At 35.6% G+C, this 27,016-nt stretch overlaps 2 protein-coding genes and 1 non-coding gene across 4 annotated transcripts in view; all 3 read right to left on the bottom strand.

The window, feature by feature from the left end:
- Positions 1-2,960: 2,960 nt before the first annotated feature.
- On the bottom strand, positions 2,961-19,612 carry LOC106074150 (MAGUK p55 subfamily member 2-like). 2 transcript variants are annotated; one of them, XM_013234880.2, is made up of 15 exons: positions 19,467-19,612; positions 17,129-17,214; positions 16,548-16,669; positions 15,735-15,887; positions 14,151-14,306; positions 13,960-14,038; positions 13,663-13,811; positions 12,273-12,404; positions 11,695-11,809; positions 11,023-11,082; positions 10,373-10,531; positions 8,475-8,677; positions 7,068-7,181; positions 6,069-6,104; positions 2,961-5,094 (listed from the first exon to the last, which is right to left on the bottom strand). In XM_013234880.2, the coding sequence occupies exons 2-15, from the start codon at positions 17,172-17,174 to the stop codon at positions 4,918-4,920; spliced, it is 1,701 nt and encodes a 566-aa protein (XP_013090334.1). In that variant the 5' UTR covers positions 17,175-17,214; positions 19,467-19,612; the 3' UTR covers positions 2,961-4,917. The 2 variants fall into 2 exon arrangements, with proteins under 2 accessions (XP_013090334.1, XP_055863235.1); XM_056007260.1 differs by having other exon boundaries at positions 19,508-19,612.
- A 4,142-nt stretch (positions 19,613-23,754) lies between these two features.
- Trnaa-agc (transfer RNA alanine (anticodon AGC)) lies at positions 23,755-23,827 on the bottom strand. The gene has a single exon. It is a non-coding gene; the product is annotated as a tRNA-Ala (tRNA).
- Positions 23,828-24,038: 211 nt separating this feature from the next.
- LOC106051109 (sodium/glucose cotransporter 1-like) overlaps positions 24,039-27,016 on the bottom strand; it is a 43,489-nt gene continuing 40,511 nt past the window's right edge. The window contains exon 17 of the mRNA XM_056007256.1: positions 24,039-26,233. Within this exon, the coding sequence (XP_055863231.1) occupies positions 26,001-26,233 (233 nt within the window). The 3' untranslated portion in view covers positions 24,039-26,000. The remainder of the gene's footprint in view (positions 26,234-27,016) is intronic.

The following is a 27,016-nucleotide window of genomic DNA, read 5'->3' as shown; positions in this document are numbered from 1 at the left end:
AGCTGACTGAGCAGGCTTAGCAGACTGAGCAGGTTTAGCAGACTGGGCAGGTTTAGCAGACTGAGCAGGTTTAGCAGACTGGGCAGGTTTAGCAGACTGGGCAGGTTTAGCAGACTGAACAGGTTTAGCAGACTGAGCAGGTTTAGCAGACTGAGCAGGTTTAGCAGACTGAGTAGGCTTAGCAGACTGGGTAGGCTTAGCAGACCATGCGGTGTCCGAATGGTCCAACAGGCTAAGGGATATGTGAAGGTGAAAGTAGGTTTAGTTGAATGAGTAGGCTTAGCAGACTGAGCAGGTTTAGCAGACTGGGCAGGTTTAGCAGACTGGGAAGGTTCCGTAGATTCTAAAGATTTTAATCTAAAAAAAAAAAAAGAAAAAAAAATTGTCAGTATTCTCCTAGAATCTTGAGCGTAAATCACGTTGTTGTTATGGTTAGATCACGTGTTATGTCACGTGTCGTTTTCAATCCCAAGTCTCACAAACACATCAAACTTGGAATTTATTTTTTTTTAAAGCCTGTGTAAATATTGGTCTAATTGAATGTTTGCATAGCAGATTATAAGTTAAGGTTATTTTTAGACCACGAAGCCATGACACTTGCGCATGTGTCAATGAGCCAGACGTGTAGATGTTTCACCAGACGACACTTTATTACAAGCTCTAGTCTGTATTGTAAGCCTACTGTTACCAAACACAATATAGGCCTACATATTGTGGTGGACAGTATCATAAGTCGGAAAGCGTGCATAAAGTGGAAGGATTATTAATGAAGTAGACTCCAATGCAGTTACAGTACCTAGCTTGATATGCTCTAATACCTTAATTTGGTACTTAATTTGGAGGCGTGGCGGCTGAGTATTAAAGCGATCGACTTCCGAACCGGAGGGTCCCGGGTTCAAATCCTGGGATAATCAATTTTGGGCATCTTTAAGGCGCCTCTGAGTCCAATCAGCTTTAATGGGTACTTGACATTAGTTGGGAAAAAAGTTAAGGCGGTTGGTCGTTGTGCTGGCCACATGACACCCTCGTTAAACCATGGGCCACAGAAACAGATGACCATTACATCATCTGCCCTGTAGACCGCATGGTCTGAAAGGGAAACTTTACTTGCTTTGAATACTTAATTTAATATGTGTTCTTTGTTACATATGTGACATTGTATGTCACTAAATTCGTTTTTTGTGTAATGTGGACCATAATGGACCTCTTTCACCAACCGTAAACAAACAACATTTAGCCACGTGGTGCTCTATCTCTTCTATATAATTTACGATCTAATGTTTAATTCATGATGGTTGCCACGTGACAGTTATTTTTCGTTGTTTTATCAATAAGATCACGTGACTAAATGTTGTTTGTTTACGATTGGTGAATGAGGTCCATTTGCATTTCTTTTACATGTAGAAGATGTTCATCTGAATTGAAGAATATCACATCCTAGACCTAGACCGAACCTCCCGCAGGATGACGGGGGATGGCAGCGTGCTGGGTTCGAACTTAAGTCCATCCAGACGACAGTCCAGAGCCCGTGCCACACGACCAGGCAGCCATCCAATCGTGGAAATGATGATCATGTGCGAGCGAGAGTGTTGACCTTCTGACTGTGAACTGCTGGTCTAGATTCTCGTGGACTCAGCAAGGTATCGGCGTTTTACTGTCAAAAAGAGTTGTTCCGAAACTCTTAGACATGCAAGCCTGGTTGAACAAAGAGCTCTATCAGGAATCTAATGTCCATTATTCAACCCCCGCTATTTCCAATGGGTCGGACACTCCGGACGCACAGACTAAGATAAGTGGTCGAAGGCCGAGCACACCGGGAACCCCCGCCATTTTCTTATAGTTTAACAAGATAACCCGTTCAGGACTCGCCATTGATGAAACTGTCCCTTGAGGAAGGCGCCTGGATTTTGACAAGGCCGTGGAGGCTCTCTTACGACTACGCAACTGGAAAGCTACCGCACTCACTTAGACACTCCCACAAGTCTTGCTTTGCTACCCGTTTAACCTTATCTTTTCCTCAAACGGTCGTATCCACCCCCTAGAGCCGCGTTGAGGCAGGGAAACGAACCCGGGCCAGCTATCAGTGTACTCAGTGAACCTGAAGGCGGACCTCACTGGGGCGCTGTGTTCATCACAAGGGTGTGGCGTCATCAAAATATGAGGTGATAAGTTGCAGTGGCAACAGACCCAAACAAATCATGACTGAATACTTCACTATGCTGCCGAGGGAGTGAAATCTATTATTAGATCTATCCATCCATCACGTGACATTTATGTCATGGTCTATAACTAGTTTCAAGTGTTACAGGTTATCCCCTTGGTTGTCGCAATGAGAGGAACAGCCAAGGACGCTTGGTAGAATCACAGTAATAAAACCATATATTGCTTCAACAGTTGCTAATTATCATAGCAATACACTGAACACCCAAGAGGTTCAATGTATTGATTGCAAAGTGAATGTATCTGCTAGACAGAGCCTGGTGATGGATTTCAAACACAAGAGACAATCACCAGATAACAGGTGGCTGCCTGGATGTGTGGTAAGCACTTTCAGACTGCCTATATAATGGTCCCAAGTTCAAATCCAGCCCACTTCCATCCCCTGCAATCCAGCAGGAGGTAGAGACTAGGTCTGACCAGGATATAATAATCTTTTCTTTTTTTTTGAAGAAACTGTAAAACAAACAAAATATAAAAAAAAAAATACTTTTTTAAACAACAAAGCTTATGTAGGGGAAGAACTGTACATTATAGCCATAGCTATCAGTTCCGCAAGAGTTATTTCCCTTTATCAATATCAAACTAAATTAATGAATTACCACTAATTAATTAATGGTTTTCTTTTTATTGATTTGGAACAATGAATCATTGTGCTAAGTTTCCATTTGATCCGAGAATGGGAGATAATGGGGAAATTGTACCAGACAGAGTGAGTAAAATTAAGCAAATGAATCAACAAGTACAATCATAGTGACTTTATTATTGACTCAAAAATATATGAAGTCTAAATGTAAGATGGTATAAAAAACAAAATATATTCCAAGAAATGCAGATAATTAAATTGGTAAAGATCCTAGAGAATAAAAATGTGAGTATAAAACAATTCATTGGAATGTTAGTCATGATCAATAGTATACATTACAACATCTTGTGGACAAAACAATATGATTTCAAAGTGATGTAAGTGTGCATTCTTGTCAAGGCTGCCAACAGGAAATCTAGGAAGGCAAGTGTTGTTTATTTTTTAATTTCTAACCACCACCTAGAATGAAGTTGGTGCATCCAACACTTAACTGAATGCTCAATACGTCGCTGAATGATAGTGAGAATAAAAATATGATAATTGTGCCATTCCCTTAAGTGTCCGGAAGCAGATTTTAAAACATGATTCAGAAATGAACTTTATAAGAAGAAGAGGTTGCTTGAAAGAAGATGGCCAGAGAAATGGAAAAAGTTAAGGCCACAGGCAAAAACCTGGCATGGACTAAGTGACACGTTCGTCCAGGTCAGGGAGGGTTACTGGAAATTCTTTGCTGCCTATCGCACCATAGGTGGCAAGGAAAAAATCAGGTTTACAACAATAATCTTCCTTAATCCTGAGGTTACACCTTACAAACAGAATGCAGCATAACATATCCCATACAGTACAAAGTAGTCAAAAAGATAAAAGTAGTTTTAATTTGTATCAAAAAAATTAAAAAACAAATTATTGCAATACAGAGTACTTACTAGCCAAAAGTCATCAAGACTCCTGCAAACTGGCAATTAAACATATTTAATAACTCTGCTGACATAACTTTTGGCACATTCTTACAATATTGAATACATCATTGAGTCTATAGGTATTTCATCAGATAACATTTTCCAACACAGATGTATCTCTGACCAACGCAGACATCCACAATACACAAAAAAGAAAACACACTGATTAAATATAATAAAGTTAATGAAAAGATTCTTTCACATCTTTTGTAGTACCTGGCACAGACACAACTCTATCCTCTCTCTTGTTCAGATCTAACATGCCAGGTAGGTTGTGAGTAGATCAAATATATTCTTCAGACAACAAATTACCCTTTCATTATGAGTGTCTTCAATGATACATTAATAAGGCAATGGTGAATATGACGGATTTATAAACAAAGTATTACGGAATGTTAAAAGCATTACATTTGGTCAACGAAAAAAATCAAGGAACGGTAAAAACTTGACATTTTGTAAACCCCGCTTCTATCTTCTAACTCAAACACATGAAACGAAAAACATTTACTGTCAAGGTAGTATGGTATACAAAGGTTACAGGTTACACAATAAAAAGCAATTATAACCTTGCCCTAGGACAAGAAGAAAGCTGCCTTATATATTTTTATTTATAATGCAACTGTAACAGCCGCGTCTGCCAGGAATGTTCATGATAAAAGAATAATAACAATACGAAGTCTTCTTTTTAGTCTGTCTATTTCAGTCATAAAATGTGTCTGTCTATTTCAGTCATAAAATGTGTCCGTCTATTTCAGTCATAAAAATGTGTCCGTCTATTTCAGTCATAAAATGTGTCTGTCTATTTCAGTCATAAAATGTGTCTGTCTATTTCAGTCATAAAATGTGTGAGTCTACTTCAGCCCCTAGGACCAAATCTCAACACACAACAGACCCTCCTCAAAAATGACACAATCAACAATATCAGTGGCAAAGAGCCAAAAAACCACCTGACAAACTGACCATGACATTTCAGACTGTCCAGCAAGTTGAATGGCCATTGGACTGAAAGTTTCAATGGCTCAACATCCCCACGTTCAAACTATAAAGTCCAAGTCACAACATCAAAGCCATTAATTAAACAATTCTTTACCTAAGGTCCACATAATTAACAATCAAAATTACAAGTCAACAGAAATTAAACTCATAAATTACTGGCTAGTCATTCCACTCCACGGGCACCCACTTCATCTGTTTCTCCAATTGGATCATCATGTCACAGATAGTGTTGTAGGTGTTCTCAAAGTCGTCGTTGACGATGACCTCATCAAACAATCCTTTGTACGTCTTCTCCATTTCTTTACTCTCTTTGACAGTTGCAATAAATTTTTCTTCCTGTTTATTTCAAATAAAAACAATTGAATTGACAGTGAAGTCTGTTAAAGTAATAGTTTAACCCAGAAAATAACAGTTAAACCAATAAAATAAATCCAGTTTACTCCAGAAAAAAAAAACATAGTTTAATTAGATTATGTTTACAACAAGAAACAAGCAATATACAAATAAATACTTAAAAAAAACAAACAAAGCTTATAATAAGTGTAGTTGTTTGGCGCTATTTCATGCTTTTAGCTTTCTCACTACGCTATGAGCCTATCACTTGTCTGGACCAGTTGGGAAGGGGTGGGGGAAGAAAGAAAGGGGTATCTGGGTGATTGCTTTTTAAATGTATTTATTTTTCTCAAAGTGGGCGACCTAAATTCAAACTCTAGGGATATGGCCTCCTCTACCCAATACAGTAACCACTGAGTTAGGAGGCTGATTATGATTGTTTTATAGATGTTTACAATATTTTCTTTCTACAAACAATAAAGGGGACTAATTCAACTTTTTTAGTTGAATACAATTTCTTTCCAATGTTCAAGATACCAAACAAAATAATAAATTACCAATAGTTAATTAGATACCAAACAAAATAAAAAAATTACCAATCGTTAACTAACTAATTTCTTTTCTTTCTACAAACAATAAAGGGAACTAATTCAAATTTTTTAGTTGAATACAATTTCTTTCCAATGTTCAAGATACCAAACAAAATAATAAATTAACAATAGTTAATTAGATACCAAACAAAATAAAAAAATTACCAATAGTTAACTATCTAATTTTTTTTATTTTTTTTTTTTCGACTTGTGTTGTCAGGTAAAAGAAATAATGTGCAAAATTTCAGCTTGATCCGAGATTGGGTGTCGGAGAAATAGCATGTACACAATTTTTACGAGACAGACAGGCAGACAGAGTTGATATAAACTTTGTAAAAAAACAAAAGAAAAGAAACTTTTAAGAACTGAGCTGTTCATCATACTGACCAGAAAAAGTTCAGAGCGACCTCCTGTAGGCTTGGTCTGAAAATACGAAACACTTATGGTAACATTGTTTTACTTGAGTCTCAGTGACCACGAGTCATTATAATCCATTTGGTGATGGATCATAAATGTATGCAGAAATAATTGATAGCTTTAAGCAAAATAATGTAGATAAAAAAGCAAATAAATGCGTGTGGCTAAGTCATACACAAACATTACCTGTTACACAAACTCCCACCTAACTATAATTCATATCTGTGGATTATCTAGATATCTCATACAACTATTGAATCTCACAAACTGACTTTTTAGGTCTTTTTTTTTTAACCCTTTCCAGTCAAATGTCCTACTGGGTGGAACATTTTTTTCCCCCATTCTGGTTGAATGTCCCACCTAGTGGGCCATAATAATTAGGATCAAATTTAAGTTGAATATCAAACTTTTTGTTCCACTTCCTGATTCCTAAATTTTAAAGTACTGTAGCAGAAAGTAAATGATAATCATTAAATTTTGATAGCCAGTTATTCCAAAATAATAAAATGCATTGAACTAAGATTGTTTTTCACAGCATAAGAGACAGTGCGGAAAGATGGGGGGTCGACCAGAGACTAAAAATAATTGATAATTTCATAGCTAACTTTCCAAATGGAAAGACAAAAGACTGCAGTGTATGGCCTGGCTGCCAACTCCTTAAAAAAATATTAAAAAATGGTAAAGGTTAAATGGTTCATAACTATGTGAATACAATATGTGAACTTAATTTTTTAAAACACAGTCAAAAAACCATAACTAGCCAATACACAGAAGAATATATTTTGATAAAAAAACATTAGTTTGTCATTTCAACTACCGTGTTTATGTCTGTTATGTTATCATAGTTCCCTAAGCCTACATTATGTTTGCTAACAGCACTTTATAAACTAAATTATAATTATTCTCTGTTTTCCTATAAATATCTATAACTATTCGAAAGTTATTCAACTGAATGCGCTAAAGACTTACGTTGTTGTTGACCTTTTTCCCTTCGTTGTACATAACCTTCAGGGCCTCCACACTCGGTGCAGCAATGAAGATAATGTAAGGCTTAAACTCCGGAGACTGGATGAACTTTAGAGACTAGTCACGGGAATCAGTCACATGACACAAACACAAGTCACAGGGCACCAGCACAAGTCACATGGTATAAGCAGGATATGAAAATATAAATGGTGATAACACTATATAAATAACAAAGATCTTCAATGACCCGTCAATGTTGAAAAAAAAAAGGTTACTAAAAAAATACTTGGTGTTAAGTTACACCCTTACTCCTGTTAAACCAACCATATGTTTAGCTCTTTCCCAATCCCACAATTCTACAAATATTTTTCCGGGCTTTTGCTTAAAGTCATAAAAGTATTCTGGATAGTCTTCAAAAGTGAAGTAGCCTATCAGACCCTGCGATCTACGGGGCAGATGTTGTAATGGTAATCCGTTTAATGAGGGTGTCAAATGGCCAACAGGTACCCATTAAGAGTTGGGTAGACTCAGGGACGCCCCCCCCCCCCCCCCCCCCCAAATTCAAAATCCCAGTCTTCACTGAAATTGGAACTCAAGACCCCATTCAGTTTGGAAGCCAGCACTTTACCACTAAGTCCCCTGGCTGTTCCAACTAACATTTTGTATCCAATGATGTTGTCCATTGTTGACTTGTGGCTCCAAAAAGGTATGTGTCAAATTAAATGATAGTCCTATTATATGTTTATTATTGAACTTGAAATAACTAAATAAAACTTGTATTACAATATAGACAAATTCATCTTGAGATGAGATATAAATCTAATAGCAATGAAATAAACTGATACTTAAACAAAATCTAACTCACTACAAAAACATGTTTTACTTTTTCAAAACTCTGTGTCTACTTCCTATTCACATTAGCATTATGCTAGACACTATTGGAATTTCACTGCACAGTCACCAACCAATCACTAACTTCTTCTTCTTCATTGATGCCATTAACTCTTTTTCTCTTAATTGATGATGCCAACCCCATTAAACAGAATTGTTTTTTTTTTTATTTATAAAACTATAATTTTTGTTGTGTAAAAATAGCATGCATTCCCCTATAATTCGATACCAAATATAACATTTTCTGATAACAAACAAAAAGGTTATTGAAGTTTAATCCTAACAGGATACTGAAATACTAATGAATAATTATATCGGAACGAGGAAAATAATTACGGAGAGAAAGAGTTGATAAAGAAGTTAACATCAATTTACAACCATATGTTCCCAGTGAACAAGTCATCTTAGAAACACACACAAACTCACATACTCGATGACATCCAGCCAGAAGCCCTATAATGCAAGACAATTATGCGCACAACATTTGAAACATTTTCAAAGTTACTATCTGCCTCTCACCCTGGCCGAGATGTCCAGCACGCAAATCTTGCCGCTCCTGATGACTTCCTTGATAGTGGACAGCCGCGTGCCATACAAGTATCCGCCAAACTCCCCGTGGTCAATGTACATATTTTTCTTGATTTCCGCCTCCATTGTCTCACCGTCAATAAAGTAGTAGCCCTGACCGTCGACCTCATTAGGTTTCTTGGGACGAGTGGTGTCTGAAACAAATTAGGACTTGACATTAACCAAGTAGTCTCTGAAATAAATTAGGCATGACATGAACCAAGTAGTCTCTGAAATAAATTAGGCATGACATGAACCAAGTAGTCTCTGAAATAAATTAGGCATGACATGAACCAAGTAGTCTCTGAAATAAATTAGGCATGACATGAACCAAGTAGTGTCTGAAACAAATTAGGACTTGACATGAACCAAGTAGTGTCTGAAATAAATTAGACTTGACATGAACTAAGTAGTGTCTGAAACAAATTAGACTTGACATGAACCAAGAAGTGTCTGAAATAAATTAGACTTGACATGAACCAAGTAGTGTCTGAAATAAATTAGACTTGACATGAACCAAGTAGTGTCTGAAATAAATTAGATTTGACATGAACCAAGTAGTGTCTGAAATAAATTAGACTTGACATGAACCAAGTAGTGTCTGAAATAAATTAGACTTGACATGAACCAAGAAGTGTCTGAAATAAATTAGACTTGACATGAACCAAGAAGTGTCTGAAATAAATTAGACTTGACATGAACCAAGAAGTGTCTGAAATAAATTAGACTTGACATGAACCAAGTAGTGTCTGAAATAAATTATACTTGACATGAAAAGTAGAGTCTGAAATAAATTAGGCTTGACATGAACCAAGTAGTGTCTGAAATAAATTAGGCTTGACATTAACCAAAGTAGTGTCTGAAATAAATTAGACTTGACATGAACCAAGTAGTGTCTGAAATAAATTAGACTTGACATGAACAAGAAGTGTCTGAAATAAATTAGTCTTGACATGAAAAGTAGTGTCTGAAACAAATTAGGCTTGACATGAACCAAGTAGTGTCTGAAATAAATTAGACTTGACATGAAAAGTAGTGTCTGAAATAAATTAGGCTTGACATGAACCAAGTAGTGTCTGAAATAAATTAGGCATGACATGAACCAAGTAGTGTCTGAAATAAATTAGACTTGACATGAAAAGTAGTGTCTGAAACAAATTAGGACTTGACATGAAAAGTAGTGTCTGAAATAAATTAGGCTTGACATGAACCAAGAAGTGTCTGAAATAAAATTGATTTGACATGAACCAAGTAGTGTCTGAAATAAATTAGACTTGACATGAACCAAAGTAGTGTCTGAAATAAATTAGACTTGACATGAACCAAGACGTGTCTGAGAAACTAAAGCCTGACAGTATGGGGATGAAACAATATACTTTTTTAAATTCATTTTTAGAAGATAAGACGAATATTCAGGAATATAGAATGAAAAAAAAATTTTTAAGAATGTTAGAACACATAGGAAGCATGGTGGTTGAGTGGTAAAGTGCTTGGCTTCCGAACCAGAGGGTTCAAGGCTCAAATCCTAGTGAAGACTGGGATTTTAATTTCACGATCTTTAGGGCGTGCCTGATCTAATGAGTACCTGACAATAGTTGGTGAAAAATAAAGGTAGTTGGTTGTTTTGCTGGACACATGACAACTTCATTAAACTGTGGGCCACAGAAACAGATGACCTTTACATTATCTGGACTATAGACCACAAGGTCTGAAGAATGTAAGGAGAATGTAAGACATGATAGAATGAAGTATGACTTTTATAATTTCATTAAAGAACTAAGTGTTAATAAAATAGGAGGTAAGAACTAAACTATCCAAAATAGGAACTAAACTATCCATAAAAAACTTACGAGGAACTGCTGTTCCAAATTTGTTAGGATTGTCCCTGATTAATCTTTCTTTCAAAGAACGTTTACCCACCCCCTGGGCCCCCACCAAGACTAGGGTGCTCCGGTGACTGTTCGACCGTGTTACTTCCTCATAGACCTTGATATCACACCTGTCAAACTCTGCGAAAAAGAAATTTATAATTGTTAATATAATAATAATAATCTTTATTATATCTCTAAATCATGGCATTGGGTCGTCATGTTTATATGAAGATTAATCATTATTTTAGGACTTAAAGGATCCAAAATGAGTTGTTTATTTTCAAGTAATAGGAAATGTTAATAATGATTATGAATTAGACTAGATCTAGACTTAAATATGCATTATTCTAAAATTGACTTAAAACCTTGGTCCAAGACCAAGCTAATTTTGAAAATTGTAGATTTGCACTTTTTCATGTGTGGACATTAAAGATTTAAAAATAAAAATAAAAAGTTTTTAGACATTTATATTAATTAATCAATTATGATTATATTGCTAATGGATTTTTTTTTATATTATTGGAGAATTTTTTTTTAAATTTAGAGTGGGCTGGAATTGAATGGGTTAACTTCATCTGCTCTATAAAATATATTAAATTAAAAGAAGAGCTCTTCAATCTGCAGCTGACCTGTAGTCTCGGATGAACTGTAACCAATTTTCTTCTTTCTTTTGGTTTTCAATCCACATACTAAAAAAATAAAAAAAAAGAGAAACATTTCAAGGGAGATAAATGACATCATTCTTTGTCAAAGTGTTACAAACAATTCCATGAATATTGAATGTATTTTGTAAAGTTGCAAACAATTACTCAAGAGAAATATCGAGTAAAAGGTTTCTTTATTGTCAATTAAAGCTAAATAATTTCACACATTTGTAATTGAAATATGCTGTTGATCTGCATTGTGATTACAGCCATATAAAAGATTAAAGTCATTTTATGTCCACAAGTTAATAAGATTGACATTTCACAAAACAAGAAACAGGATATCAAGGAAAAATTTACAAAAAGAATGATGATGTCATAATTATTATCAGTTAAATCAATGGACACCAGGTGGAAGAGGCTTCAGCCATTGCAAGTGACAGATCTTTGAGGAAACAACTTGCCCCCTAAAGCAGACATACAAAAACACAATAAAGTGGCTAGCTCTGAAGAGACATACAAAGATACAATAAAGTGGCTAGCTCTGAAGAGACATACAAAGATACAATAAAGTGGGTAGCTCTGAAGAGACACAAAGATACAATAAAGTGGCTAGCTCTGAAGAGACATACAAAGAAACAATGTCTTAAAACTTACGTAAACTTGTTTTTGTTTTGGTCAGTTCGGGCTGGACGTAAGCTTGCCTCTTTTCTTGTAATGTTCTGGATGGGATAAGCCCAACTGGAGCCCCGGGAATCTCAGCAAGCTTGGCCTACAAATTTAAAATAAAAAACATTTTATTCAGACACAAACACTGACATTGATAAAATGTGTACTAGTCAAACAATGTAAAGATTTACTTCAAGCACTTATATCTTTTACTGCATTTGCAAACAGCCACCACTAGCTAAGCATGAAATTTGATTGGTCAATGTTAAACAGCTCTAGCCTATTGCTAGGAAAAGACACAAGTGTGGACTGAAGTAGTGAACTAAACTGAAGAAACTCAAGGCTTAGAAAATAATTTTAAAGAGCCATAAATAATATTTCAAAGCCAGAGGCTGCCTCAAGTATTTGCCTTTGAAAATAAATCAATGAATATAAAAGTATTTTTACTTCATATTATTGATGTCGACATTTTATTCTTAACATAGAAAACAAGATTTGTAGCAATTTTCTTGAAGTATAAATAGGTGAACAATAGCATGTTTAAAAGAGAAATTCGTGAAGCTTACCTGCCACCAGTTTTCATCTGTCATGTCCACTACATCCAAGATGTCTCCCTCTCGAAAGGGCAGTCCAGCTTTCTTACAGGGTATGAGTCTGTCAGTCATAGGGTCATAGTTAAAACACGCTCTCATGTAGACCTAAAGGAAATAAAGAAAAATGTAAATAATCTTTTGTCAGCTTAAGTTTTTATAAACAAACCAAGTACATGGGTAACAGTATTAAACCAACTTACAACTGAAATGTTGTTTATAAGCAACCAAGTAATGAAATGGATTTTTATTTCAAAGTTTCAGAACATTCAAATGTTGCTATTTATGGCGCTCTTTTTTGAGAGCTGAAGTATTTCTATTATTTGAGTTCTTATCTCTCAATGCAATGCATTCACTGCCTATTTGTCAGCATACACTGCATATTTGTCACACTTATTAAACCCAAGAAAATTTTTCAGCCCTGAGTTGTTTCATTGTGTCCTAGTGATGTAATCCTTGACCCTCTTTGAATATTCTTTTCATCTAGCTAGTCTAATTGTTTGCACAACAAGTGGTCTAGTTCTCAACCCTTGTTTATAGGCTATGAAAGTCAGGTACCTACAGAGTCAGAGAACAACTGGTCAAGAGCTGAAGGGACAAGTCTGGTACTTACAGGGTCAGAGAACAACCAACTGGTCAAGAGCTGAAAGGACAAGTCTGGTACTTAAAGGCCGGAGGATATTCCAGCTACCCGTCGCCTCAGCATGGCCCTCCGGTGGAAACATCCATAGGTGGATCTGGACAGGCTAAGAACGAGTAGCGAACCAGGCCTTCTAGCAGGTCTCCCTGGGTGAGCTTTTGTTTTTTTTATCTCACTCGGGGTGGGGATGGAACAAGTAACCTGCAACCCAGTCCAAAAAGTCTGCCACGCCGTTCCACAAAGGGGGTCGTCATCAGTTCAGGATTGCTGGATTCGCTGCCCTTGCACGGAACAGTGGCGGTTACATTATAGGAATTGAGACAAGCCCCCCGCAGTTAGCGCTGTCCCTGAAACTTATAGCGGGTGACTTAAGATTCGGGGACAGTGCACTGCGTACACGGCACGGCCCGGTCTGGCCCAGTCAATTGATATGGCCGTCTACCGTTGGGAGCCCTCAGACAGGACAGGGGTGAAGAGCCCCGTGTCCAGGCCTGGTGGTTGGATAAAAGCCTTTCTAACCATCAACGGGATAATGGCGCCTCCGGCGCCGATTCCCTACTGGACTTCATCGAAGGTACTTAAAGGGTCAGAAAACAGCTGGTCAAGAGCTGAAAGGACAAATCAGGTACGTACAGGGCCTGAGAACAACTGGTCAAGAGCTAAGTCAGATCTTACAGGGTCAGAGAACAGCTGGTCAAGAGCTGAAAGGACAAGTCAGGTACTTACAGGGTCTGAGAACAACTGGTCAAGAGCTGATGGCACAATCTTGAATGTGATAGAACTTTCCGCCTCTTTTAAAACAATCATCATGTCTTCTGGTACGAACACAGGAATTCCATTCACCTCTTTAACAATGTCACCAACTCTCAGCAGTCCTGCAGTGCCAAGAAGATCATTCAATGAAGCATTCAATATTTAACAAACAGAAAGTGTTTGAAACAATCAATAGAATTTTTTTTAAAGAGGAGGTGACTGAACCTTCACAAGCCTCACCTCCCTTTGATTGTAAATGTTATTACCAACCTTGTTTATCAGCCAAACTGTCCTGCAAAATTCTGGCAATGACGGGAACATTGTCTTCATCGAGTCTGACAGTAATACCCTAAGAAGAAAATAAGAAGAAAAAAAAGGTTCATTTTCCTCCTGCCAACTGCAAAGTCACAATAGATTTGAAAATAAATTATAGTGTTGAGACATGTTAAAATTTCGCTCACCAGAGGCTGTTTTCCATTCTTTCTGATTGTGACATATCTGTGCTGCTCCCCTATGGCATCAAAAACTGGGGGAGGCGGGGCGGCCAGAGATAGGTCTTCCAAGATAACTGTTTCATAAGCCTTCTTGCCGATTTTATCGTGGGCATCTAGAAGTGACTGGACAGAAAACATTCATGATTGAAATAAAAGTTTTTTAACTCTTTCTCTCCTCAATTATTTTCCACAATCCAATGAAATTATTCATTTTGCTTATTTGTATTTCATTATCCTGTTAGGATTAAACTTTAATAACTTTTTTTGGTTATTAGAAAATGTTATATTTGGTACATTAATTTGGTGGAATTAAATAGGAGTGCATGCTCCTTTTACACAAATTTAATTCAAGTTTCTAAAACCAAAAATTGATTTAATTTCATGGTGTCAAATCAACGTTGCTGTTGTCAATTAGGAGAGGATGTAATCATCTTCTTTTTTGAAGTAACGTCTGTATTATATAAGATAAGATAAGATGAGTTTAGAAAAAGATTTTATTCAATTGAAAGACTTCAGAAAAAATAATTGTGCAAGTTGTTTTCTATATTGCTGGCTCCGTGGACATGTGGAGGGAGGGGAGCATTTGGAAGGTATCCATGCCGTACTCATTAAACACTAATCAGTTTGAGTGAATATTCGAGCTTAGCCCACTTGATAGGTAGCCAAGCACCTTAAGCCCTCAGCCAGACAATGTACGATTTAAAAATAAAAATAAATCAATGCCAAAATAGAAATTAACAATTTCATTTATACCGGTATTCACTTAGTCTTTTTAATTATCTCTTAGTTGGTGACACTCTGTGACAAGCATAAACAAAATGTTGTTTAAGGTCAGGTGTTTCCTAACTCTTTCAGGAACAGAAAAAAATATCAAGCTACAGAGTTCAAAAGGTGTTTAGAATTTCTTTTTATTCTGGTCAACTTTGTATGGGAAATTGTGAAATTATGCTAGGCCCCCTAGCCCTACAAATTGTGAAATTATGCTAGGTCCCAGAGCCCTGCAATTGTGAAATTATGCTAGGTCCTAGAGCCCTGCAAATTGTGAAATTATGCTAGGTCCCACAGCCCTGCACATTCTCAACAGCAATACTTTTCAAATAAATGTATTCTTCTTCTATTAACTACTGACTACATCAAAAGTATCTTCTTTAATGCACTACGATGCATACAAAACCTCACAAGTATATTACATGGTTACACCTTCAGACTTTGAACTAAAACGTTAATGAACAAGATTTTGTAGAACAAAGAAATCAGCTTGAGCCAAATTAAGTTCAATTATAATTTGCCAGAACTTAACTTACAACCCCTGAAACCCAGAGATATCTGGTTCAAATCCCAGTGGAGAAACCTTTGAGTCCACCCAACTCTAATGGGTATCTGACATTAGTTAGGAAAAGTAAAAGCAGTTGGTATTGCAACCCTATTAAACATGGGCCACAAAACAGATGACCTTTACATCATCTGCCCTACAGATGGTAATGTGTGAAAGAGGTACTTTACTTTATTTTTTTAACTGACTTAGAACCAAATAAAATAAAGTTAATTTACTTTAATGTGAGGATCCAACAGAAGCAACTTCAGCTCCGATGCGTCACTGTTAGATGAAGCTTGGGCAGACACTATATCTTGCACATCATGAAGTAGGTCCACCCCTTTCTTATTTTCACATTCTGGCAGTTGTAATGTCAGGATGTCATAGATCTGAATACCAAAATAAACGTAGCTATATCACTCTAGAGAAATGTATATGAGTATAAGCATCTCTACAATTTTCAGAGATCAAGCCAAATAAACATAAGAAGTAAAACCAAGTAAAAGTTAACTCTCTGAAGTTTATAGAGTCTACATAAAAGCACTAAACATTTTAGCACAAAAAAAAAAAAAAAAAATGAACTTATGAATTAAATTTATTTATACCTTATGAATAGTACAAGTATATAGTTTCTAAATCAAATGTTTAAAGGGGTTTTAATGGACAACGAGGTCTTCTTTAACTTCAACATGTATATGATGATATTAAAATATTGAACCACTATTAAATTAAAATACACTGTACATGGACCAAAGGTTTGGAACTCTCTCCCCATTGATCTCAGAGAGACAATATGCTTCACTAAATTCAAGAAGAACATTAAGAACAATCTGTTCAAAACTTTGTTAGATTAGTTTGTCATTTTAGCTGCAGTGATTATGTTTGTAATGTTATCACAGCAACTTGAGCCTACATCACATTTGTTAACAGCGCTCTATAAATTAAATTATTATTGATAATACCAATTTACGTCAAGATTCAAGTTTTATAGCCATTGCATATTCCACCAAATTTCAGGACTTAGAGCTAAATTAAATCAACTTTCTTACTTCTGCAAGTGCTTGATATTGAGGTTCAGCTCCCAGCACATCATTAAGAAGATCCAACTCATCATGGGAAGCCCCGAAATCTTCAAGTTCAGGTAACAACTCCTGAAGATCTAACAAAGCATCTGAAACAAATCAGTGGCATTTGATAAGCTGATGCTATTCTCGTGTAACTACAATACAAGGGAGGCAACATTTAGTCCAAAGTTCATTTGTAAGCTCTACTTCTACCTTGCTCTATTGCTTTTGTCTATACAAGAATAATTTTTAGATCTAATTTATGAGAACTGCTAATATTTGAAATTGTACATGAAACAATAAAGATATTAACAACAACAACAGATCTAAAGATTCTGTCGTTTTGATAAGGTAACTATATAGCACCAATATAAAGAAGAATATACCTGCAAGTAGTCATAAACAATATGACTTGAATATAAAAGGCAATATAAATGTATTTATCCACACTAATCGATTGATTGGATCTAGTAATTTTCTGATCTGGCAACCACATGAACACATTTAGAAAAAAAAACAAACAATGTGTTAGTGGGTGCCTAAGTTACAGAAAAATAAATACACACCAAGTGCAGGCACAGCGGTTGGCTTCTCCGATTTCCTGGAAGGCATATCTTTATCTCTCTAAAGATTGGCTTGCTACTTCAAACAACTGCGGACAAAAAAATGTTTATTCTTGAAACCAATATTGGACACTAACAGATTTTGAAAATTTAAAGCACTGACTATTTTTTCTTGAAATATTAATTGTGTTCTATACTATCTTCAAAACAAAACAAAACAAAACAAAAACAATGAGTAAACTCTTATGTAATAAAGTCAAAAAGAATATTAGACATGGTTTCCTCTTCCTCCTCCATAGAGGGCCATAGTGAATCAAAGTTTGGCCAAATCCAAGCAGAATATGAACGGGACAGAGGCTTTATTTGCACTGTGCTTATATTAGCTTGTTTAGACCTGGGAAACCTCCACATGAAAGCATGGTCTCATGTGTTCCCTGAAACCACAGGCTTTTTGGGACTTCTAATAGCGCTCAAACCATTTTTCCATTTCTATCATTTGTATTTTCACCAGAGCATGATGAAAACTCACAGACTGCTCAATAGGTGGTGTTACTCTTGGAGTCTGCAACAGTCTTGCTAATCACAACTGTGTGACTTGGTACTCACTGAATTGTTACCAGGGTGCCATAGCACTGGCTTATATTGTAAGACTCCATGTTTAATGTGTATTATAAAATTTCACAAAATATGTATTACATGCTTTATATTACTTTACCTTTTGAAACCAAGTAAAAAAAATAAACAAACTATGTTTTTTAAAAAAAGGAGAACAAATTTTAAACAGAAGCAACATAAAAAGTATAAACTCTAACTATAGCTCAGATATATCAACACACTCAAACCAAAAAGATTGATGGGTTCATTGATGCTGAGACCAAAAGTTAAGGTCATCTGTTTCTAAGGCCAACGGCTAATGAGCAGGGTGTCATGTGGCCAGCACAACGACCAACAGCTTTTAGTTTTTGCCAGCTATTGTCAGGTACCCATTAGAGTAGGGTTAACTCAGCAGCACCCTAGAAATCATGAAATTCACCAAGATTCAAACCTAGGACAAGCACTAAATCACTCAGCCACCACACCAAAAGCGTATGTCCCTTTATATTATCACTGCAATAAATGTCAATGTTCCCCAATCAAAAAGTGAAGGTCCAATATAAGATAAAAAATGTTCAAATGGTAATATAACACTAACTCAATGTGCTGTAATGTAATAACATTTATTCTAAAATAAAAATTTCAAATAACTTAATGAGTGTTTAAGTTTCATGAACATATCCAGCATAGCGACAGTCTGTTTCAAGTATAGATACTAATTTATATAGTAGATTGGTTAACATGCATGACTAGATGCATAACACGTAGCTCATAATCATCTTCTTTTTTGAAGTAATGTCTTAATTTTTAAGATAAGATAAGTTACTGATAAGATGGTTACTTTATGTTAAAAGAAAAACAAAAAAAAAGTTGAATATATAAATATATCTACATCAAGACTCTTTTTTTTGAAGGTCCAAAAACATTTAAAATGAACTGAAAAGAAATTATTATTTTTTAAACTTCAGGTATATGCATAAATGTAGTCTTAAACTCATGATTCATGGGTAACCCCAGTTGATGACTAAGAAATATTGACAAATGAAATTTATAATCAATAAATCTGAAATGAAAAAAAATTTAAATATTGCAGACTTAATATATTTTTTTGTCAGTTTGAAGAAATATCTAAGATTTGCACATGAAACTGACTATGACTTACAACTGAAAATAACTTTTGAGTACATTTAAATTAAGAGATTTGTTGTGTTATTAAAGAACAATGAAACTAGATCTGGATTCCATTAAATTTTAAAATAAGACTACAGATTCTAGTCATATTTCTAGTCAATAATTGAATGAATATATTGATTTTTTCAAAGTCCTAATCACTAACTCAGTAACTGACTGATAATCCCTAATTCTCATACTTGCAGTGGACAATAAAATTAAAACATTTTTAGGTAAAACTTCCAGTAAGAGCTAGTAAATGAGTAATTAAACAGTATTAACACTGATTAACACTAAATGCATGATGTAGGACGTAAGAATGATAAGAAGATGATCACTAAAAACTTAACAAGTATAGTCTGTAAGTCTGTATAGTACATAACATATCATGAAACATGTCAGTCATTGTCATTAGTTGTTAGATGATATTTACTGAATAGAAGATTCAAGATAGTCAATACTTTTATAATTATTAATCTTAAACATAATTAATCATAAATTTATATATTGTCATAAAGCTTTTTTAAAAAGCCGAAATGCACATACTCTATAGACCTAATAGAGGATGCGTGTATACCTTATGGATCTAGACGTGACGCCCTAGATCAAATAACTTACAAAACATTGGAGAGGTAGATCTATGAGGACTTTTACAATGCAAACCAAAACAAAGTATTTTGAAGAAATTGTTACTTCCGTATTATTGCGTGCTACTTGTTGTCCTTCCGGTGCACAGTCAACTTTTGTCTACACTTCCAGATTCCTATTAGATGTAAGCAGTGCTTTTTTTTGAGACGGTATACGCACCGGTACGGCGTACCGGCACCTTTTTCATTGTGGGGAAAAAATGTTCTTGTATTTTATAATTTATTATTAATTTATTAGTAGTTAAAAATTAGGCAATCCATCACCGAGTACCGGCACCTATTTTTTACAAAAAAAAAAAAAGCACTGGATGTAACCAGGGACGGCCTTAGCAGTGCGCGGGGCCCTGAGCAAGTGCAATGTGCGGGGCCCTGAGCCGTAAGGGTTGACTATTATATAGGCCTACCGTACCAATCACGCTAACTGACATGGGCGCCCGCAGGTTGGTGCAAAGGGGTGCACTTGCACCCCCCCCCCTCCTGGATTCTGAGTAGCCGAATTCTAGCCACTTTTTCTGAACCATCAGATCAATTAAAATTGAAGTAGCAACTGAACAAGTAGTGTTTCCACTGGTGACTGAACTACAGTTGTAGTAGACAAGCCTAATAGGCTTATCAGGAATTGATGGCTGACCATTCACGTACACCCCTCTGAGTTATGGTAGCCAAATTTTAGCCAGTTTTTTACACCTTCAAATCAATTAACTTCTGACAGGAAGAAAATTAGCATGTAGACCTAGTGTTTCCATTGAAATCAAGTTAATCTGTAGTTCATGTCCGACCATGTAGGCCTACGCTTGCAATGGGCCTCATTCACCAATCGTAAATAAACACATTTATAAGTCAGGTCATAATATTGATAAAACAATGAAGAATACGTATCATCTGACAGTCTTTAAGGATTACATAATTTGTATAGAAGATATATAGAATCACGTGGTTAAATGTTGTTTGTTTACGATTGGTGGATGAGGTCCATTCAATATTCCATAGCGCGTTAGTCGTAACGGTTTGTTTTCATTTGCACATAAGTAATAGTTATCATTTTATTAAGTAAAGACCTAGAATATGATAAAAGTTAGTTGTTGTTTTTTTTTTTGGTTTGTTAGGGTTTTTTTTTTTGTTTGTTTTTTAATCCTTGCCAGGTGTCTTTTGATTTTATGTATATGTAAGTTAATTCTTTGAACAAGATTGAAGAATGATGTCATCTTGTTAATTTAAATGTAAAAGGATGGCTGCCTGCTAGTGTGGTTTGTGGTTTGTCGTTCGATGGTCCCGGGTACAAACCCTGCGCGCTCCTATCCCCCGTCGTTGCGGGAGGTTTGGATTAAGCAAATAAATTATGTACATTTTTTACATTGACATTAAACTACTCGGCCAAGGCTATGATGGCAGCTCGGTGATGGGTAGCATTCAAAACTGTGTTTAGGCAAGGATTTGTGAAAAATATCATAAAGCAGACATTGTCCGTTGCGAGTCCCACAGACTTAACTCGTGTGTGGAAGTCATCTATAATTGTACCTGTGCCAAAGGTTTCCAAACCGAAGGAAATGAATGACTATAGACCTGTTTCACTTACTTCCATTGTGTCTAAATGTTTAGAAAAATTGGTTAAAATGTTTCTTCTGAATGATCTTTGTAATAAGTTAGACCCTTTACAATTTGCTTACCAAAAGGGTAAAGGTGTAGACGATGCCATCCTAAATATTTTAAACTGTGTCTACAAACATCTGGACTTACCGAACACTTATGTAAGATTGCTCTTTATGGATTTCTCATCAGCTTTTAACACTATACAACTTCATTTACTCATTGAAAAGATGAAAGCATTGCAGATTAGTCCATACATAATACTATGGGCTAATGAATTTTTGACCCAGAGAGCTCAGAGGGTTAGGGTAAACAATATTATATCTAATGAACGCATAGTTAACACAGGGGCGCCCCAGGGGGCTGTGACATCGCCATTGTGGTTCATTTTGTACACCAATGATTTTCAATCCGATAGTTCTTGTTGCTCCTTCACAAAATTCGCTGATGATGCGGCTCTTCTTGCCCTGCTCTCAGAGAGCTCAGACGTAAATGAGTATTTCAAAGAATTAGAACACATTGAGGAATACTGTAAAGATAATTTTTTATTATTAAATGTAAAAAAAAACAAAGAAATGATAATCGATTTTCGTAGGGACAAGAAGGAAAATGATATTGTTTCTGTAGCTGGAGAGACTATTGAAATTGTGCAAACCTTTAAATACCTTGGTACTATCCTAGACAATAAACTAAATTTTACTGCAAATACTGATTATATCAGCAAAAAAGGGTAGCAAAGATTACGACTACTAAGAAAACTGTCCTCGTTTAATGTTAGCGAAAAGGCCTTGGCTATGTTTTATCACGCTCACATCTGCAATATTTTAAGTTTCAATATCACTGCCTGGTATGGCAATCTGAGCATTAAAAATAAAAATAAACTTAATAGAATCCTAAATGCTGCTGGCAAAATCATTGGCAAAAAACAAACCCCATTTGGGCAGTTGTTTGAGACAAACATCTATAAAAAAGCTAACAAGATCCTCGAAATAAAGAATCACCCTTTGTGTCAGGATTTTGTGATTTTACCATCACAAAAAAGATACAAGACACCGATAGCAAAGACAAACAGACACAAACACTCTTTTGTTCCCCTGGCAATCCAATCATTAAATAAGAACAATCTGGTATAAACTTTGTCACATGTAAATTATGAGTGAGTCTGGTGTGAATGTACACTCTGGTTTCTTATAGTTATAATGTTTTTTGTTTGGTGTAATGCACAAATTGTAAGACAAATTTCCTTACGGATAATAAAGATTATTATTATTATTATTATTATTATTGACCTGAATGACGTTTCAGATGTACGTAATGCTGCTGGTGTCATTCACAAGATTATCTATTTCTTCCGTAACAGTCCCAAGCGAGTGCATTGATGCTAAATTTACCTCTTTTGTGTGAGACACGATGAACTGAGAAATAAAAATTTCTTCGCTGTAAGTTTTTATTTTGAGAAGATCTTTGACTGTTTGGCGTATTTTAAAATAACGGCTGTAAGTGAAACCAGACAAACTGCATATGCGTAATCAGTGCCGCATGCGTTTCTGATTTGTTTTTTAATTGTCAATTATTCATCTTTACATGAACCAGTTTCGTGATGTTGCTTGATTTGATTTGATATTGATTTTAGGCACATCGGCACAATTTAGAGAATGTCGTGCCTGCAATCCCTAAAGGACTACTCTCTCTCTCTTCATAACATGGGATAAATTCTATACAGTTAAATCATTAAAATCAAGGTCACAGTTATATAGTAAAGGTAGTACACATTTAATAATTAGGTAAAAATCTAATGTAAATAGTACATGTTCACAAATTCATAAATCAGATCTTCGTAGATGTAGCAGTCTGTCCATCTTAGCAAAAGTGGATGCTTAACAACACATCAGCAGTCACATTAATGACATAATCAAATACCAACTTGGTCATGTTGAGGAACACTTCAAGGTTGGCATCTTAAGGAAGGTGACACTGCTGGCAGACAAACTTGGTACCGGGTCTTGAGTTGGTGCTACCGATAATTTGCAGTCGACAGACACACCGAACAAAAACCACGTGTTTGGATTTTGGGATTATTACAGAACACGGCTTTACATGACGTAACTTGGTTCGTTAGTTTCTTCATTAACGTCTCGCTTTTCAAGCAATAATAATGCTCAGTTCAACCTGTTTTGTCTACATCTTAAAACGATGCAAGAGCTGCAACATAAAGAAGAATATCAGCACAGCAGATTAGCATTCATCGCCGGTTTTGTCCATCGTGACGTGAAAAACAATATTAAAGTTATTGACAGTTTTGGCAGCGTTTATTGACTTGATTGACAGTTGGGATGCACGAGCCGCAAAGATAAACTTGACTACGTGTACAGATAATAAGTTTGTTCATATGTTAGTGTTGTTGTTTTTTAATTTCATGAAACAAGTATTTACTGTGAACTTAATATCGCATATGTGGGGGGGGGGGGGGGGGGGGCGAGGAGCATCAGTTCTTTTCTTTAATATTCTTTGTAATAAAAAATTTTTACGACTTTGAGCCATAGGTGGCTACTTGCAACCCCCTGCAAAAAATCCTGCGGACGCCCATGGACACGGATACAACAGTTGAATTAAAAAATAAAAAAAAACGTATGGAGCAGCAGGGTATCGATCCCTGTACCTCTCACATGCTAAGCGAGCGCTCTACCACTTGAGCTACAGCCCCTGCGTACTAGTGGTGCGTGTGTTAAAATCAGATTTTTAAAATTGCTGAATTTTAGTTTATGAGACCTAACCGTGACTATCAGACTGACGACCAAAAAAAAAAAGAAACATTATCAAAAGCGACTTTTAACATAAACTATACGAAAACACACTAAAATAGTGTCACTGGAAAGCAGTACAAATTATACAATAAACATCGATGTTAAAATTTATGATGGATGTTTTATTCATTCTTTATTATTTACAAATCATATAAATTAACTCACCCCATCTGTCTGTTTATTCGTCTGTCTAGGTTGATTCTTCTACATTTTAACCCCCACTTCCCATTGAAATTTCGCATAATTATTCATTGTCGATGACAACACACAAATCAATGCAAAAAAAAAAAAAATAAACCAATTATTTAATCAACTAGTGGTAATTAAATTAACTTTAATAAAAAAAAAATCTGGGAAATAAAACCCAAAATATAGCAGCAATAGAGCGGTGCTCTCCCTACACTCAAAATAAGCCTTGTTTTTGTTTTTTTTAAAGTATTTTGTATATTTTGATTGTGTATCTTTTACCTTGACTACTTTTTATTTTCTTGCTCCCACCTGCCGCGCTCTGTTCCCCCATACCATTTCTCCCAAATTATTTCTTTCAAATTCAAAATAATTATTACAACACAACGCTGAGAACAAACAGAAACCTCGATTACTAGATCTAGTATGTTTTAATTGTCTTACTCATATCGTCAACTGGGTTTTATTTTTAAATATTCTGTGTTGATTTCTGAACCCGTATAACTAAGTGTTGCTATTTTTAATAAACGTCTGCCTTCCCGATACCTAGATCTTATAGTGAATAGGTAAAAAGGTATATGCGTTTATTAATAACAAGAGTACAAAGAGGCTGCCCCCGTGGACCCGTATTTGAGTTGAATCCATCACACAATGTCAATCACGCGATGTCCAGACTTTCTTCTGTATGAACACAGCTAATGATACACTACAACAGTGATGCTCAACCCACGGCCCGCGAACGGTTTTAGCTCGTAACGCAGTGTTATCCGGCCTCGTGAAACTTTTGCCCTCAGTAGATAATGAAGTCACATGACTCGGTTCTATTAACTATCTTTTTGGGGACTGTGACACTGTGCGAACATAATCCTCTTTTTTTTTAAAGTAACGTCTGCATTATATAAGACACACATGTAGGCTTATTTGTACGGCCCGCTAGGCCGACCACGGTTAGGTGTCACTATTACATACTTGATGAAAGAATCAATAGCAGTAGGCCCCTATCTGTTTTGTGTAATCCCACATTCGTTTTAAAAAATACAAACATATAAACATAATAATTCAAGATATTATCCAAATAAGTGAGATTGACAAATAAACATTAAAAAACGACCTCTGTAAGCTTATGGGGCGAGGTATCCCTGAAAATCTTATTTTTGTTATTTCTGAAGCTAGGCCTTTGAAATTTGTTATGGTAACATGTAATGATATTCTAAAATAAATAATGCTAAAAAAAAAAGTTTTTTTAAAATATGGTTGCCATGGTAACGGCGGCCATATTGTTTATTGTATACAAATTAAAAATCTGAATTTTGTAAAAACTATTGATCAGAAATACATGAAATTGAATTAAAAGATAAGAAAAAAGGATCCTCTAAATTGGTACAACGTCAGAATTAAAGATTTAAGTACGTTAAATTTTTTACAAATTTTTGAATTTTTAGTATTTTTTAGACCTAAAAAAACAGGATAATTATTAATTAAAAATACTTTAAAAAAAAAGTAAATATAATATTGAAAAAAAAATCATTGTACGAGTAAAGTTAATGATGTCCTCAAGAAGTGTTTCAAATTTCATCAAAATCTATCAAGTAGTTTAGGAGAAATTCCTAGTAAAGCACAATGACATGTGCAAAAACTAACATTTTGAGAAAAATGAGTTTAAAGTATACATTTTATTAAGATTTTGTCTTATAGACCTTACAAAAACATTTTAAAAAAAAACATGTTTTAGACACAGATTTAAGCAATAAAAATGATTGTAATGTAAAGAAAAATGATTGATCTCCTTAATTATGTTATTAGTTAAAAATCGATATCCTGGACCTAAAACTCAATTTTCTCTAGGGATACCTCCCCTTATATTATAATTTGATGACGTATAGCGATCTAAGACAAGTAACCCCACAGCAGGGCCGACAACAGAAGCATGAGTATCGCGTGTAGGTTCAGGGCCTTGGAGTACCTCTCCGGCTCGCCAATGTTGGCGTTAGGTTTGACCATCTCCCTCAGCTCGTTGTTGGTGATGATGTGCGAGGCAGTGTCTGTCTCCAAGCAACACAGGTTCCCCAAGATGGGAAAGCGGAAAGCGTTTGGTTCCATGACGCTGGAGGTTTCCGAGTCTAGAAATAAACAACACATCGTCCATGAACACATAGTTGACAAGTCTATGGACTCACACACATATACATGTCATACACACGTCATACACTCACCTCACACACACACATGTCATACACTCACACACACCACACACACATACATGTCATACACTCACACCCCACACGCATACACATAAAAGCATACACTCACACACACATACATGTCATACACTCACACACACCTCTTTTGTTTGAGACAAAACGTTTTTTTTTTCTTTCATTCTTGTTTCGTCTAAATCAGGGGTAGGCAACCTTTTTTTTATCGAGGGCCGCATTAAAAAAGCAATTGGGAATTGGGGCTTCTGTACTAAATATTGTGCGAGGGTATTTAAAACTGGTTCCAAGTCTTCTTAATTTTTTTTTCACATTCCACACCAAGGAATCCAAAATAAGTCTTGTAGTTTTCAACGATTCCACTAGAAATAGTTTCACCTTTCAGCAAAGGAAAATGACTAAACCTGTTTTCATTGGCTTGCCTGGAGAAATGAGAAAGCGTTGTTTGAAAATATTTAACATACACATACATTTCATGTGCAAACAACCCATTCCAAAACGTATGGAGCATCAGGGTATCGATCCCAGTCCCAGTTAATATCCTTCAAGAGAAATGACAATTTCTTTTTTGAGATTCCATATTTTGAAATGCTAAGCCAGCGGATAGTAGCCTAGTATGTTACCGAACATCGGAATGCTTCGTTTCCAAATTTTCAAGTACTTCTAGGAACTGCTTTTGTTAACTCTTTC

The sequence above is a fragment of the Biomphalaria glabrata genome, chromosome 12 (assembly GCF_947242115.1).
Source record: "Biomphalaria glabrata chromosome 12, xgBioGlab47.1, whole genome shotgun sequence".
Taxonomy (NCBI): Eukaryota; Metazoa; Mollusca; class Gastropoda; family Planorbidae; genus Biomphalaria; species Biomphalaria glabrata.
This window is presented reverse-complemented; position numbering and strand designations above follow the sequence as displayed.

What these genes read in the sequence shown, in the direction of transcription:
- LOC106074150 (XM_013234880.2), bottom strand. Translation starts at nt 17,174, where the DNA reads ATGCCTTCCAGGAAATCGGAGAAGCCAACCGCTGTGCCTGCACTTG. An exon ending in AGAATGGAAAACAGCCTCTG is followed by an intron (nt 14,039 to 14,150) that starts GTGAGCGAAATT and finishes TTTTCTTCTTAG; the next exon opens with GGTATTACTGTCAGACTCGA. An exon ending in ATTTGGAACAGCAGTTCCTC is followed by an intron (nt 8,678 to 10,372) that starts GTAAGTTTTTTA and finishes AATTTGTTTCAG; the next exon opens with ACACCACTCGTCCCAAGAAA.